General features: G+C 40.5%; 1 protein-coding gene across 1 annotated transcript; it reads right to left on the bottom strand.

Annotated features, from left to right (window-relative positions):
- Positions 1-15,435: 15,435 nt before the first annotated feature.
- Positions 15,436-15,990, bottom strand: LOC126482012 (piggyBac transposable element-derived protein 3-like). Its single transcript, XM_050105980.1, has one exon. It carries the CDS (start codon positions 15,988-15,990, stop codon positions 15,436-15,438), a length of 555 nt encoding a protein of 184 aa, XP_049961937.1.
- Positions 15,991-17,376: the final 1,386 nt, after the last annotated feature.

Raw genomic sequence — 17,376 nt, 5'->3', positions numbered from 1 at the left:
ATTACCTCTTACAAACAGCTTGTAGATAAAATAAATTCAGCAGCCGGGAAGGTGTGCAGCTTATGCAATCTTCTTTCAAGCATACATCGATCTTTGTATAAATTAAATATATACTTACTGTGCTGTTTCAGCCCAGCTTAGAATTTATACAGATATATAATCATGTAATAATATTATTTTCCATTTTATGTATTCATAATTTTAATACTTTTTATTCAGTGTCTAATTGTGAAAACCTGTAGAAAATTCTAGTAGAATGCATTAGTGTTGAATGCTTCTGATCACCAATAGAAAAATATGAAGGGGATGTTGTCATCATTAATATGATGAAACATTAAACCTAAATCCTTCCTCCTTACTTGTGTGTAAATGTGTGTGCGTGTTGTGCAATAGATGACATTCAGATTTGTAACAAACACATTGTTAAACAGGGACTGGTCATTGTTCCAGGAACCACCAGTTACATGTAGCTGTAAGGAATGAGAGGCAATATACAAAAGGGGTATAATGGGAATAATAAAGTAAATAGAGGGCAGCTATGGAAATACTTGTAAAATGTTGTAAGGAACAGCAGAAAGAATTTAAAGGGTGATTTACACGCAGTGAAACTACTAAAGAAAATTACAGTATGTGATCTGAGAAAAAACGTATAAGCTTCATCAAAAAATTTTCAGTAGTGTGGGCAGAGTAGGGAATTTCATCCAACTTGGCAAATGGCCTACCAGATGTTCAGTTCCACATTATTGATTTGGTGTGTGTACTGTATTCAAAGTGCCCAAAAGCCAAAACAATAGCCAACCCTTTGTGGTGGGACATCAAGCACCTGCACAGCTGTGGCTCTCTGACCACACAGAGATTGCACTGTTGGTGCATGTGCTGTCCCATGTATGCCTAGGCACATGTGTTTGTAGATCTGGGACATGGAGAATCAGTGCAACAGTGATATACACATTGTGGCTGTAGTTTGTTGGCAGCCATGGGAAAAACTGCTGCTCAAAACGGCTGGCACCAAGGCAGACTACTCACAGTAAAGATACCGAAAGTATCCTGGGCTGGTGGTCATATACCTCAAGCAGTCTCACCTGAAAGATCGGATAGTTACAGTGCTGAAAGGTACAATTCCAAGAAATTTCCTGTCTTAGCTACATCCTGGTAGAAAAAGCAGTTCAACAAGCAAGGTGAAAAGTATACTCCAGAGTACTTGATATGTTCCATAACAGTGGTGAATCATTCTATAAAATGAGAGTTCAATGCAGAACAAATTGAAAGTAAGGTCAGTGAAGGCACCTCAATAAAATGAGTAGCAGATCAGTATTAATTCAAACATCATCTCTTTCCCAATCGCTGGTCCTTTTCTTGTGTAACAAACTGGATGATATCCCACTGACTTTTATAGCTCATAAGAATCTCAGAATGGTGCAAGGGATAATTTTTCATTGTGACTTTACACGACAAACAGATGAAGATCTACAGGCAAATGTTGAGTCCATTGTGGCCGTGAATCACGTTCGGATAGCCTAATGGTAAGGGGATTGCTCATGATATGTGGGAAATCTGGGTTCATATCCCAGTCCAACACAAATTTTCATTGTCATCATTTCATTATACAGCTGATAGTTGCTCACAATCGCAACTGTGAATATGTCTCATGTATTCTGCCAGTTACCACTGCAGTTGGCTTGTTCTAGGAGGACATTCCCTGTTTTGTACTTTCCACCTCTGTTAAAAATTGATGCACACATTTTGATGGGCGAGGTGAACCAAAGGTTACAAGTGCTAGAACTGGAGATGGTGATAGAACCTCCTTAACACGTTCACTGCCATCGGCGCACCAGCACGCGCGGCCGATACTGGTGCGTATGCCGTGGACGCACCTGCGCAGCAAGAGACTCAGCTGTAGCGAGACACCACAGTTTAGTCGGGCACAGCCATTCAGTGTGGTTTATTGTGCAGGCACTCTAAGAACATATGGTTTTCAATTCTTATGGGTGCGGTTCATGTCTTTTCCCTACAGTTTTTCTCTGTTGTGGGGCTGAAAATGGAAAACAATTGCGGGCCCTTCAGAACCTAAGAAATATAAAATACGGGAGACAATAAACATACAAAAACTAATGGATGCAGAATTGGCCAGTGGGGAGGACGGGTGGGAATCCAGTGAAGAGTTTGACAGAGCCGAGTTTACTTTAGTAGAAATGGCTGTGAATCCAAGTGAAAGAGAAAGGGCAGGAGTGGTAACAAGTGTTGCATGGGAAAGCAAGCCAGTTGGAATGGTAAAGAGGGACTGCTAATTCAACCAGTGGGAAACACTCCCTTAGATTATTTTCGTCTTTTGTTGATGGACCAATTCCTATTGAAAGTTGTAGAAGGAACAAATCGAAACGCAATTGAATTATTCCTTTCTGTGGGAACCAAACAACAATCATGAATAAATTGTTGGGAAGATGTGACAGTTGGCGTATTGTTAGTGTTTGTAACAGAACTGAATTGATGGTAGGCTGCCAGTAATTTGGAGCCCGCGCGTCGGAAACAGGTGCGCTGGCGTGAGACTGCCAGGGAGCGCACCCTGATGCCATCTATTGGCGAAACTGGGAATTAGTGCGAGCTGACACCGGCAGGAACTAGCGGAAAGGCACCACCACCCTATATGTCAGACAATGCACTAAGCTCTCGGACTCAAATGAATTCTTTTTCTTGTTAATTATAAGTTATTACTGTATAATTTAATGTTGTTAAGGGCTAGTAGTAAATCATTATGACTGGTATGAACTCCAGGGTAATAAATATAAAATTCCTTAAACACTAAATGATTTCGATAAAAATGTGGTAGGGGAAGGCCCCCACTCTTGGTGATACGAGCGTCGCTTGTGGTAGCTGGAGACACAGGGACTGAACAATAGAATGGCCTGGGTAGTGTTGACATGATCGAATGTGTGTAACTGTGCTCACACAAAAGTGATTGTGCAACGGCGAAGAGGCGAATACCGTCGTCGTTTGTGGAGTAAAACGCGACGAATGGTTATCGAAGTCACCTCTGTGCCACCGGGGTTGTTTGTAAGAGTTCCTCCGCCCAGATTTTATGGCGAATGTGCAGTAGCTTATACAAGTGCTACGGCTCGTAGTTCCAGCCGCCATTAAGGGCATGAGGCGTGAAGAGTTGCGTTATCCACATACATCTCACCACCAGCACGGTGGCAAGACTGCTTGTAATTGTTAATTCGAACTTTATACACTCCTGGAAATGGAAAAAAGAACACATTGACACCGGTGTGTCAGACCCACCATACTTGCTCCGGACACTGCGAGAGGGCTGTACAAGCAATGATCACACGCACGGCACAGCGGACACACCAGGAACCGCGGTGTTGGCTGTCGAATGGCGCTAGCTGCGCAGCATTTGTGCACCGCCGCTGTCAGTGTCAGCCAGTTTGCCGTGGCATACGGAGCTCCATCGCAGTCTTTAACACTGGTAGCATGCCGCGACAGCGTGGACGTGAACCGTATTTGCAGTTGACGGACTTTGAGCGAGGGCGTATAGTGGGCATGCGGGAGGCCGGGTGGACGTACCGCCGAATTGCTCAACACGTGGGGCGTGAGGTCTCCACAGTACATCGATGTTGTCGCCAGTGGTCGGCGGAAGGTGCACGTGCCCGTCGACCAGGGACCGGACCGCAGCGACGCACGGATGCACGCCAAGACCGTAGGATCCTACGCAGTGCCGTAGGGGACCACACCGCTACTTCCCAGCAAATTAGGGACACTGTTGCTCCTGGGGTATCGGCGAGGACCATTCGCAACCGTCTCCATGAAGCTGGGCTACGGTCCCGCACACCGTTAGGCCGTCTTCCGCTCACGCCCCAACATCGTGCAGCCCGCCTCCAGTGGTGTCGCGACAGGCGTGAATGGAGGGACGAATGGAGACGTGTCGTCTTCAGCGATGAGAGTCGCTTCTGCCTTGGTGCCAATGATGGTCGTATGCGTGTTTGGCGCCGTGCAGGTGAGTGCCACAATCAGGACTGCATACGACCGAGGCACACAGGGCCAACACCCGGCATCATGGTGTGGGGAGCGATCTCCTACACTGGCCGTACACCACTGGTGATCGTCGAGGGGACACTGAATAGTGCACGGTACATCCAAACCGTCATCGAACCCATCGTTCTACCATTCCTAGACCGGCAAGGAAACTTGCTGTTCCAACAGGACAATGCACGTCCGCATGTATCCCGTGCCACCCAACGTGCTCTAGAAGGTGTAAGTCAACTACCCTGGCCAGCAAGATCTCCGGATCTGTCCCCCATTGAGCATGTTTGGGACTGGATGAAGCGTCGTCTCACGCGGTCTGCACGTCCAGCACGAACGCTGGTCCAACTGAGGCACCCTGTGGAAATGGCATGGCAAGCCGTTCCACAGGACTACATCCAGCATCTCTACGATCGTCTCCATGGGAGAATAGCAGCCTGCATTGCTGCGAAAGGTGGATATACACTGTACTAGTGCCGACATTGTGCATGCTCTGTTGCCTGTGTCTATGTGCCTGTGGTTCTGTCTGTGATGTATCTGACCCCAGGAATGTGTCAATAAAGTTTCCCCTTCCTGGGACAATGAATTCACGGTGTTCTTATTTCAATTTCCAGGAGTGTAGAAATGTAAAAGGAGAATACCAGTTGTTCTTTTTATGCAAGTACAGAGGACAGAATACAGTTATCAGTAAAATTACAACGCATGTTGTTCATTGTAAAGTGTAGTAACCTCAAACATAGTATAGTGAAATCAGACTGAGGCCACCATCGTCTCTTTCATTTACAATTCTTTTTGTTGTAGAATACTTTAGTGCATAAGAATGTTGAAAAGAGCAATGGTCACACCAGGATGAGTCGCCATTTTATAGTTAACTTAAATTTTTCTGAGTAACTTTTTAAGTAATGTCACTTAAGTAATTCTATATCAATTGTTCAAAGAGTAATATCCAAAATCATTACATGAAGTTGAAGGATAAAATTTTGTTAACCCAAGTTGCATAAATAGTCGTGGTAGTAATCGCCAAGCCAACACACAGAAATTGAAAGAGTATTTGCTTTGTTGAATCACCTTGTATGATCAGTAATAGTAATATTCAAAAATTAAGTTTAAATTCAACTCAAGCTGTTTCACTTTGAAACGAGCCAAAAACTGATTTATTCTTTTGCTCCTTCAGAGCTGGCGACTGTAGTTATAAGTAAGACGGTAAGTCTGCTGCTCTTGTCGTGCTGATAGGATTATCCACTGCTGCTAGCAGTGATGATTGGATACATAAGCTCACTACCAAGTTAAGTGGGTTAGGTAGGCAGTGTTACCGTGTGAACTGTAGGGCACTGTAGGCCGTGGATCGAACCCATTCAATCATCACAGCTCTTTGGGAAATAGTCCGGTTAGGAGTGTACTTTAATCATTAGGTAAATACTGGCGAGTAACGGTCAAAATGTACACACAAGTGAATTTAATAGCTTAGCAAGGTCCAAGTAGCACATAGTTAATGTTGTGCAATGGCGAGGGTAGGAGCGGAGTAAAAGTGAACTGAGCGTGTGGCAGCTGTGCTGTATTCAAATATTAACAACTTGAATTCACTACCACCTCTTACCATTAGGACTGAGCTATTTACTGTTAAAATACGTAGCAGTTAGCGCAAAGGCGTGACAGCTACAAGTCCGTATTGGTGATATACATACGGAATTAGGAAGCGCGTCATTCCGTCAGTGGAGGGGGTTAAAACAACTGAGTCAGTTGAGAACATACCCCAAGTACTGACGGAAAGATTCGGCGATTCGGTCGCATGTTCTTGGGAGTTTTCCTGCACATGTGAAATGTAAAGATGAGGAAGTTGCAGGACTATTGGAAAAAGGACCCTTTATTTCACGTGAAAGGAATTACAGATAGTATTTCACGAAATCGTTTTCTTCTAATACTATGTGCATTGCATTTTTCTGAAAATCCAAAACAGGGCAGACCAAAATCATCCGACAGGTTGTATAAAATACGTCCAGTTATCAATTTTTTCAATGAAAGGATGTGCCAAGTGTACTACTCTGGACGGGAACTGTCACTAGATGAATCAATGATCCTTTGGCATGGAAGATTACTTTTCTGCCAATACATCAAAAATAAAAAGCACGAATATGGCATAAAGCTATATATTTTGACAACTCCCACTGGAATGGTCCTAAAATTCACGGTATACACTGACATGCTGGACGATTTAGGAGGAAGAGGCCATGCCCAAAAAATTGTTCTTCATTTACTGGATGAAAGGTTAAATGCTGGTCACCTGTGTACATGGACAATTACTATAATAGCTTCGCATTGGCTAAGTTGCTCTTGGATAAGAAGACTCACTGTACGGGAACTCTGAGGGCGAATAGGAAGGATACACCCAAGGAAATACAGAAGGCAAAATTACAGAAAGATGAAGCCGTTGCCAGATTTGTGTAAGGAGTTATTATAGGTAAGTGGCTTGATAAGAGGGAGGTTTGCTACATTTCTAATGCATTTACAAATGAAATGGTTGAGGTTGAAAACGAAAGAAAGGAGAAGACATCGAAGCCCTTGGCCATTGTAACCTACAATAAATTTCTCTGGAGTTGATCGGCATGATCAGATGTTATCATACTACCTCTCGGAACAAAAAACCATACGCTGGTACAAGAAACTTTTTATCCACATTATGGAAATGATGCTGACAAATGCACGTGCCCTACACAATAAATATTCTGGCACAAAAATGCCCCTCCAAGAATTCAGACTCTGTATTATAAGAGCAATATTTCCACAAAAGCAGGTAGAATGGCCAGTCAGAAATCCCCAACATGTTGCGGCAAAACGAGAATCAACTGGAAAATCAAAAACACTGAGAAAAAAGTGCAGATCATGCACCAGCCGAGGACAATGAACAGACACGATTTAAGAGTTCCTAGATTGCCCAAATAAAGCACGGTATTGTTTGAATTGTTGTGTTATTCACCACCTCTAAAGGCAGATAGCAATTTTGTTGTTCTTTAATTTTTCAACAGTTATGTGTAGGTACTATTGTTGACTTTATATTTATTTTATTTGTTTGAGTCTAATCGGTAAAGTTCTTGATTGTATCTTTTCTGAGATTTGACATACATTATATTTCAGAAGTTTCTTCAAGATCTTCTGTTTGTTTTAGAATGCTGTTTCTACTATATTTTTTGTTCAATAAATATGTCATTTGTCAGTAGGATGTTTCAGTATAAAATAAAAATATAGTACTCTAAACTGTCACAATTTTCAGGAAAAATAAATGAGACGCACTAGCGCGTCCATGGCCACCCGCTACAGAATGTGGCCTGGTATGCACTGACACCTTAGTGCGCTCCTAAGAAAATTTGATTCATGAGAGTAAATTTCATCTTTTACTTATAAAATAAAAACATTTTATATTACTTTTAGCAATACAGTTTGAGATTCTATTAAAAAAATAAGTGGTTAAGTGGCAACGCAAGGCCAATTACAGTGGCAGCGAATGTGTTAAGGATGAGGAAAGATTTTTCTTGCAACACGTTCCATGAAAATTTTATGTCTTCCTCCAGTAGTTCTTGCAAGTGATGCACCTTTGTACAGAAGTCCTCTATTTGTCACTGGTATTACGAGCAAATTCCAAGAAAACTTCTCATATCACAAACATGCAAAGGAGTAAGAAAATCTGTGTCTGCTCTTATTTTCTCTGGATCAGGATGGACTGTACTGCCATTAACTAGATGGAGGTCTGCAGTCTGGAAACACTCCAAAATGCTTGTCAGGTGGCTCAGATGTTCTTCAGGTGTATTTGAAAAAATAACAATGACATCCAGACAGCAAAACACATTGTTCATTTAAGGTGTCAAATCAAGTTGTCCATCATACATTCAAAGGTGGCTGGAGTGTTACATGAACTCACAGAGGCTGTCACAAGTTTTCGTATTTAAAATGAATTTCCTGTTTGGAATATTACATTATTTGTCCACAAGATTGCACATTTGACCGACGCACATACCTGTACACCATCTAGGCATTGCCGTAGTGCTATCTGAATTTTGTAATGTGTTTTGGATCTTGAAGGGGAAACAGTCTTACACACTGGACTTCCTAACAAATTAGCCAGAAATATCTGGAGATACAAGATAGAAACTCCTTTACCAACTGATCGTATTCAATTCACCAAGGTGTTTTCTGTAACTGGCATACATTTCACCAGGCTAGTTCCTGTTAAGCTTTGAAATATGCTACAGATGTATTACATCTTATTCTTTGTGTGTTCTACAAGGGCTCTTGATCTTGAGGCTGTATCAGATGTGAGCAATGACAATTTTTTTTATGGTATTCGGAAGATATTCTCCAAGGAGAGGGCTGCCAAACACTATTTATTCTGACAACACACAAACATTTCAAGCTGTGGGTATAGAACTACAAGACCCATCTCATTTCTTTGAGGACACAAAGCTTAGTTAGATTTTAGAATTCACATAGTCTGTCAGGAAGTTTCAGTTAGATTTTGTCTACCATTGTGTTTCAATTAATTTCATTGCACCAAGGATGGCTTGAAGGGGGGGGGGGGGGGGGGAATGGCGAGAGCATACAGGAAAAAAAAAAGAAAAAGAAACTTTGCCTAAGAGAGGCTTTGGTGAAATTCCTAGAAGATGAAGAAACTCTTAGAACTTTTTAATGGAAACAGAAGCTGCCATCAGTTGCACAGGAGGACTCGGAAATATTGATGCCAGACTATTTGTTAACTGACGAACGGCTGACTACATTACTGCCATTCCAGAACCCAGTATACTGAAGGACCTTTTGAAGAGAGGTGAGGCAAAGACACAAGCTGCAAAATGATTTCACAACTAAGGCACATATGGATAGTCTGCATTATTGAAAGAAGACCAAGAAGAGATGGAATAGTGTGGTCCTTAATTCTTCAAGCATCTAATGGAAAAAATATTAGTCGGGCTGTGCAGGTGATCATACCACTTGAGACTCTCCGTCACGGTGCAGATGTTGAAGACAATACATAAATAGTCTGTTTATTATTCACCTCTGTAATGTAACAAATTTGGCTGTGGAAGTAATAATAAAGCTCCAATAAAATACATATTTGATCCTGTGCATTAATCTGAGTCATTTAACAGTGGCTGAAGAATTAGACTGATTCCATAATTTGAGGACAGAGACATTACAGGCCACAGAGAAGGGAAGGAGAATGTCAATAATCTTGGTGAGGCTGTGCATAGTGTGCAAGAGGAACAAACGCAAGTAAAGGAGGGTGTAATGGAGAAAATAAAAACTATCCAGGATGCAAAATAGACTGTTTATCACAGACTGAACAAGTTTGAAAATGCTGTAGTTGCAGTAGTGACTGGGAATTGACTTTCAGCAAAATTAAATAATGATTTAGGCAGAAGTTTAATGTGTGGGAACTGAGGCCTCTATTTGGCTAAGTTTTAAACTGACCTCATTGAGAAATCTCAGCAGGAACTAAATAAATAAATAAATAAATCATAATTGCATTCAAAGATAAATCTTGGTCTGAGTGACAAGAAAAAGTTGGGACTTGAACTTTTGAGTTCTCTTCCATATGGAATGATATGGAAATATAGGAACTTTGCAGAATGGCATCTGAATAAAGCTCAAAACCTAACTTCACATATTCTAGACTTAAACTCTGTAAGGCACCATATGGTGTGTGGCAAATGTTACTTCTGGTACCACTATCATTTCCCTCCTTTCCCATTCCATTTGAGAATGTTGGATAGGAATAACAGATGTTAGTAAGCCTCTGTGTCAGCTCTAATTCCTCTGATTTTTTTCATCATGATCATTTCACAAGATATACCTGAGAAGATGTAATATTTTACCTGACACAAGTGCAGTGTACACTTTTGGAATTTCAGCATGTGCGACTGGAGCCTGGTGAGCATCTCTCTATTTCTCTCATACTTTCTATATGCATCCATGATGAAAACATGGTGCTCTTTGCTGGACCTTCTGTATCTCCTTTATTAATAATATCTGGTAATGATGCTAAATTGAACAGTAGTACTTGAGAACCTGTTGAATGGTGTTACGTAAGCCACAACCTTCATGGCTTAGTTTGATTAAAGCAAATAATAATACGTTTATTATAGTTCAGAGTACAAGATTATAATACTACACAAAATTATAAATTGTACGTATTGTGGTTTGCATAGTCACTTATTGACCATGCCCTTTTGACAGAGTTTTATATGGTAACATTTCCATATTCAATGACAGTTTACACTCATACACTGTGTTTGGTTCATGATATGATGTGTTGGAAATTAGATGGGGAAACCATGGACTGTTGTCCTGGTGAATACACGTCTCATCTCAAAGTTTTCCTTTGTCCATGTTTGGTCAATCATGGCATCTGTGCAGTAAAATTCTCGAGGGTATGTCTTCCCTTTTTTCTTTCAATGTTTTTAGTAGGCATTCTGAAGCACTGGTGTTGAGTAGCATCAGGTTTTTCCATAGGTCTTCAGTGGATGAGGATTCCATTGCCAACAGGTATAAAAGCCTGGATTGTATTGTTTTGGACACTCCGATCACTTTCTTTATATAGATCACTTTTATTCTTTCTAGTATCATTAGATTTTTCACTGTGAGATGTGATCTGATGATTTATATGCCCTATGTCAGTATTGGCGAGACTTTGGCTCTGGATAATGCTATTGCTGTCTCTAGTCTGAGGGATCTAATATGTTATGTTCCATGAATAGTCATTATTGCTTGCATTGCTTTATCTGTTATATGTTTTTTGCAACATTTTGCACTTGTTTGCATTGTGACCCTTAGATACTTGAAGTCTGGTGCGATTTTCTGTTTTCTCTCCCATATGAAGACCTCAGCTGATGCAGGTGTTCTTCCTCCACTTCTGAGCACCATCATTTCTGTTTTTTTGCCACATTTATTTTGAAGCAGTGTTCAGTGCGCCAATCTTCCATATTGTTGTGCATTGTCTATTGGTTTGTTATTTGTTGTAGCTTTGCAATGCCCTTTGAGCCTATTACAATATCATCTGCATATGCATATAAGGCTACACCCTCTCTTTGTGGTATTATTACAATTTCTTCAGCTGTCAAGATAAAGAACAGAGGACTCAGTGGGTCTGCCTGAAGTACTCTGTTTGTTTGGAGTATTGGCTCTGATAGGGAGATGTTATCTGAGATCCTTATTTCATTCCATCTCAGTACTCCACTTATGATTCATGTCCATATGTTGTTTTCACTTCCCGTATGCCCTTTGGTAGGAGCTCTGTTGTGACCAGAATTGATCTTCCTTTCAGAAATACCATTTGGCTTTCACCCAGATGTTCATAATTTGTTTACTTTATTCTTTCCATTATTATTATTTTTTTAATATTTTGAAAGGTAAGTTTCCTAGTGCTATGCCTCTGTATTTGCTAGGGCTCTTGGGGTCTCCTTTCCCTTTATATAGCACTTTTGTTATTGATTTTCTCTGCTGTTCTGGAATGGAGGCTGTTTCTATGCACTTATTGTAGAGTTTTGTCCACATTGCCTTTAGTGTTTGGGATGCGTCATTTAAATATGCACTATACACTTTTCAAGACCTGCAGCTTTTTTGTTGTTGTTTGGCACTGTTAATGGCACCTTTGACCTCTTCTGTGGCCAATGGGACCCATTCCATAGTTGTTTGTGGCAATGTCTCATTTTTGCCCACTAGTCTTTTAGTCCCTTCTTGTACAGTATGTTTTTGAAGTGCAGCTCCCATTATTTCATATTGACATAATGCGTTTCTGCTTGTTTTTGGTGGTTTAGTGCAATATAGGGGTCTCTTGAGGTTTCTTCCATTAGTTTCTTTCCTTCTGTTTCCCAAAATCTTCTCTCTTTTTTTTTATTTTTGAGTTTTTTTATGTCGTTTTTCAGCATAAGTAATGAGGAATATAGGGTTCTCTGTGCAATCTTCTAGTTGGTGTAGGCTTTCTAGAACATCTTTTCTTAGCCTTTAACACAAGGTGTCAAAACATTATTTTGCTACTCTTTTGTTCCTGGGATTGGTGGCTTGTCTTAGGAGTTCTTGTAATGCTTCTGTTGCTTCCTCTAGTGTGCATTGTCTATTAGCATTTCAATTTGTTCTATGTCATCTGATTTTGCTTCCACTTTCCCAATGTCTATTGTTCTTGAAAGTGCTTGTTTCTCCTTTTCGTGTGCTTTTTGCCTATCTCCTTGGATACTTGCATGTGGTTTGCAGTCCAGAGAGGTATTATATTGCCCCTTGTTGGTTCTGTTAGGAATACAATGTCTGTTGTGCTTTTGTCATTGTGGTAAATATATGTAGGTTTGTCGGGATTGTTTAATAGGATAAAGCCTTCTTCCCACAACTTTTCCTCTATTATTTTTGTTTTATAGTTTTGTGTATCCATTCTGCAGTAAAGGCAGTATGATGGTTTATCATATGTACTCTGATCAGCTGGCCTATTTCATTCATTCATATTGTTCGGTTGGAAGTATGCTGATATTATTGTAATGTGTATCAGTCCTGTCAGGAATGTATGTTCCTATTTAATCACCTTGTATTGCTTGTAGATGAGTGCAGTAAACTTCCAGGAAGGTCTTTAAGGTTCCCACAGCTCCTACGTTCTCCTTTTTTTTCTTTTCTTTTTTTCGCAGTGTTCTTGTGTCTTATTAAAGAGAGATCCCTCTGTTTTGGTGAAAAAAACCAGGACTGTGAAAGCATCTGACCATAATTCCTGCTGCAATTCAGTTTTGCCAAATCTAAGTTGTGAAAGAGGATGCCTACTTAAAAGGAATTCGTATTATTGTTGTTTGGTAGTTTGTCACATTTTATGATCCCTGTGATTCCTTTCTTATTGAGAAATTGTTTTACTGAATCTGATGTTGTCTCAAGTTTCAGCCGTCGTATGCAGAGCCAGGCTGTCTTATCTGCAGCTTGTATATTTGCATATCATGGTCCAGTACCAATCAATGTCTCATGTTGCTTAGCTGATCTTCTCTCTCTTCTGCAGATAACTTTGTTCCATTGTTCTTTGTTTCCATTCATTTCTGTTTCTTGATCTCGTGTCACATTTCTTGTTATGAGTGTTTCATCTTCATTCGTGTGAAACACATTTTCTGTTTCCCTCTCTGTGCTGTTGTGCCTTTGTTGTGGTTTTGGTGTATTTAGTCTTGTATTTTCAATTTCTTCCTGTTGCAGAATCTTTACAATGTTTACGAAATCCTTCATCATGAGGCTTATGTTCTGCGTAACTTTTTCTTTAATTTTTCCTCTAGTATTGTATCAATGGTCAAGAGGCTGGCTGGTTGCTGTAGTTACAGGCTGTCCTGCTAAGTGTCGATATGTGATGGTTGCCGCTCTCAGTTTCTTGTATCGAGTGAACGAGTGGCACCACTTGTCCCACAATGCTGCAGTCTTTCCCCTCTGTCTGGGGGTTGCTAACCCTACTTTTTGAGATTGTGTTGTCTTTATTTTAGTGTTTTCCATGATCGCGTCCAGTTTTATTACACTGAAACATTCTCTCAAGGTACTCACTTCCGTAAATAGGTCATCTTTCATCCCTTTCTTGGATTATCCTGTACTATCCACCAAATTTATCAAACTTTGTAGTGCTCACTTATCACTTTTGTCTACTGTGTCTGCCATTTTAACCTAGAAAATAGGAGAGGACTTTAATATCAGTATTACATCTCACAGTAAGAAATTAATGGGACAGGATCAGTCTAAGGTTTCCAATCTGTTGGATTTTTGAGAACAATTATATATCATCATAGTACTGCAGGCTCAAGTTGGGACACAATGCCGAAATCCATATGCTTGCCAACACCCACAAGCTTAGCAACTGCAGACCAAGCACTGGGGCAGTAACCAGCATTTCAAGACTTTAAGCAGTGCCTGGCCATGTACATGATCTCACCAGCAGCAAGACCTATCTTGTCACATAATAGGGCTGCCACCTGGCCAGCTGGGCATATTGCTACAGCTCAGCTTCAAATAGGCATCCACTGTGTGCCAGCTGCTGCTGTGAGGCCACTGACAGTCTTCCGACAGGACTATGAGCCAAGGGTCCTGCCACTGACAGATGGGCCGAGGGTTGAATTGTCTCCCTCCTAGTATGAGCTGTCGAGTGTGGGGACACGGCATAACAATGCCGGCCTACTACATCTGACGCGACACTGCCAAAGGGCGCCAACAGTGCGAGGTGTTGGCACTGCTGGGGCAGCAGTTACTGTTGCCCTCGTGACACTGCTTGCTACCACTGTGGGCCACAAGATCAGTGCCTGACCGTGCCGCGGAAATAGAGTAGCACAGGTCGACGTCAGGCTGTGCCACCAGATGAGAGCATGCATCTGTAACTGCTGTAGTTTGTTGGAGTAATAAAGGAGTTTATATGCACATTATCTGTCTTGGTGCAGCCAACTTCTCCTCATACTGGCCTCTTGTAGCCCTTGCCAACTCACTGAACACACAACGCCCATTTGTGTCGGAGCCATTACCATTTTTGACAACTAGAAGAATGGCTCTTCCAATGCCTCACTCCTGCACCGTGGGTTGTTATATCTGTTGTTACTGGACTTGTTGCATTTCCACTGTCCTGTTTTTCATAATGTTGGGCGTTGACTCACTTCTTATACCTAAGAGAGACCCAAGGGATGAGACAATGATACCAGTTGTGTGTAAACAATGTAATTTGCTGGGTTATATGGCTCCTTGCACTGAATCACTCAGTGTGTTGTGTTGGGAATGTTGAGGGAAATACATATCACCAGCCAGTGCAGGGAAAGTGTGTGGTTGACACTAGGGAGGCTGTGGTTGCCAGGGAAGTATAAGCCAGTGTAGATAGAAGACGATTGTAGGCATAGTTTGTTGTACATAGAGGAGTAGGAATTTAGTAGTCTGTACTAGTGTATATGATATATCTATACAAAGTGGAGTGCAGCTGTATATAAATAAATTTTTATCTGTGTTTTGTCTTATTAATTACTTGGGGTAGATGTGAATGTACAAGTGAACCGGAGAAAATGCTTGTTTTTCACTTGTGAATAACTGAAACCTGGTTTTATTTATAAAAAAGCTTGCATTAAGTAATAATACTTTTATTGCCTTTTTTGAAATCTATATACATTAATTAGGTTTGGAAATTAATGTCATTGAGATGATCTGTGTTCATTTTGTGGCTCACCATAGAAAACAAGATTTTGCGCAACATCAAGCTTGATATTGCATATCTTTTCTCATAAATTCATTGCTTTACGTTGCTTGCCTATATTCTAGCCAAGCTGCTGCAACAGCAAAATCTTTGAAGTAGTGGATCACAAGTACTGTCCATTAGTTAGTTCTGCTTCTAATTGGATATTTTCCCCACTACCCTTTCCAGGAGATCCACATCACCCATATATTTGTCATATTTGGTAACTACATTTGGCCTATGAATTCGGACATAAACCTTATCTTTCTTTGACCAATGTTGAATTTGACAGTGGGATGAACACCAAAAGCAGAAGATGCAACATAAGTAGGTTTATTGTCAAACCATTTCATTGCAGCTATTTTTTGATCACTCCTTACAACCTGATCAAAAGAACCTGTGCCCTCCCTTTTCATATCTAAATCTCTCTTGAAATTTACAGTTTTTGGAAGATGATTAGCCACGATAGTTCCAATTGCTAAGATTGGCCCATGAGTTAGGAGACTATCTAAAAAGGGGACAGATGTGAAATATCTGTCAATGTATATTAATGACCCAGGTGGCAAGGAATCTGAAAGCTTTAGAACAACATGCCCTCCAATATGAAGGTTGTCAGGTACTGGAATTTTTCCAGACGTGATATCTTTACCCTTTCCTTGGTATAGCAAAAAGTCAAGTGGTATACCATTGGATGTAGCTAGCACAAAGTTCTTCAAGCCAACTGGGTGAGGTTCACCCCTAACATACTGACCTGTTCTTACTTGACCTGTAAACGGTATCATCTGCTCATCTATACATCCATGAGTTAGTCAGGATTGATTTCGAAATGCATTTCTTAGTCTGTCAAGGAGTGGCCGTACCTTCCAATAACTGTCACTTCATTTGGTTTTCTCTAATACAGTGTTGTCATTAACTAGTTTCAGATTATATCTTTTCAGGTAAAACCTGTCACTGCTAATTGTATCTGCAGTCGGTGGATAGCGTGTTCGCCTTTCCCAACACATTCTCAATCTAGGGAACCCTAGTAATGCAATCTGCATACTAACCCCCCCAAAACTTTCATAATTCTGCTCCAATACAGTCCATTGACTTTCCTGTTAGTGTAACATGACATAAATTTATATAATAAGCCAGATCATCAAACAATGTTTGGTCAATATATTGCGTGAAATATTCAAATGGTGACTTCACAGTCAGAATATCAGGTGTTGCAAATTCTGATACTTCAGGATTAAACCTAGAAATTAAAGTAAAATAACATAAATCTTTGCAAACTATATGTTAAATATGCCATACAAATTTGTATCTAGCAACTACGTACTCTGTCGTGTGTCTGCATTTTGTACCTCTGTGTTAGCTCTCACTCAAAGGTACCCATTGTAATCTGATTTGGATGATGACCCATCAGCTGCTGGAGTTTGTGATCTGACAGCAAGCTCATTTTCTTCTCCAGACAGCTCAAATTCAGAAATATTTGGATCTTCCACTGCCAAAAGTACCGCTATTTCTTCATCAGTTAGCCCTACAGCAGGGAAGAATGAGATTATGGGTTCATTATTTTCATTAAAGTAATACAATAAATACCCAATATATTTTCATGTAAGGGAAACACATAATTTAATACAGGATAACGACAGCAAGCAGAAGCAAATTAAACAAAAAGTGAAGAAACAAAGACTCGCGCCACTGTAACTAAGTTAACAATGACAGGAGATTTATAGTAATAGAGTCCCGAGGTATCGGATGATACCTGCAATTAAGTGGAACATTTTGTTCTTGAAGAGTAGTTTCTCAGTTCGGATATTGTCATGTAGAAGAAGGTGTAATTATATGAATGACGAACACTAACTTCGCTGAACAAAGGTTTATTCAGCACTTGCACATACAAGAGTGTGGAGCGAACTGCCTCCAGCCAGAACACATATGGTATATATACAGTTACAGAACATTCCAGTGCAATGATTCTTGACATTTGTGGATACTTCTAGAATGTACTCGAAGAATATAGAAATTAAAATTTTGCAGTTCAGGTGAGTTTTGAACTCATGACCCTCCATGCAACAGTCTAGTATCATTACTACACCATGGTGACTGTGCTACTCAGCTTCTTCTGCGACAATATTTATTTGCAGGCTACATGAAACATTTGTGAATATAAATATGCTTCT

This window comes from Schistocerca serialis, chromosome 5, assembly GCF_023864345.2.
Source record: "Schistocerca serialis cubense isolate TAMUIC-IGC-003099 chromosome 5, iqSchSeri2.2, whole genome shotgun sequence".
Classification (NCBI taxonomy): domain Eukaryota; kingdom Metazoa; phylum Arthropoda; class Insecta; order Orthoptera; family Acrididae; genus Schistocerca; species Schistocerca serialis.
This window is presented reverse-complemented; position numbering and strand designations above follow the sequence as displayed.

What these genes read in the sequence shown, in the direction of transcription:
- LOC126482012 (XM_050105980.1), bottom strand. Translation starts at nt 15,990, where the DNA reads ATGATACCGTTTACAGGTCAAGTAAGAACAGGTCAGTATGTTAGGGGT.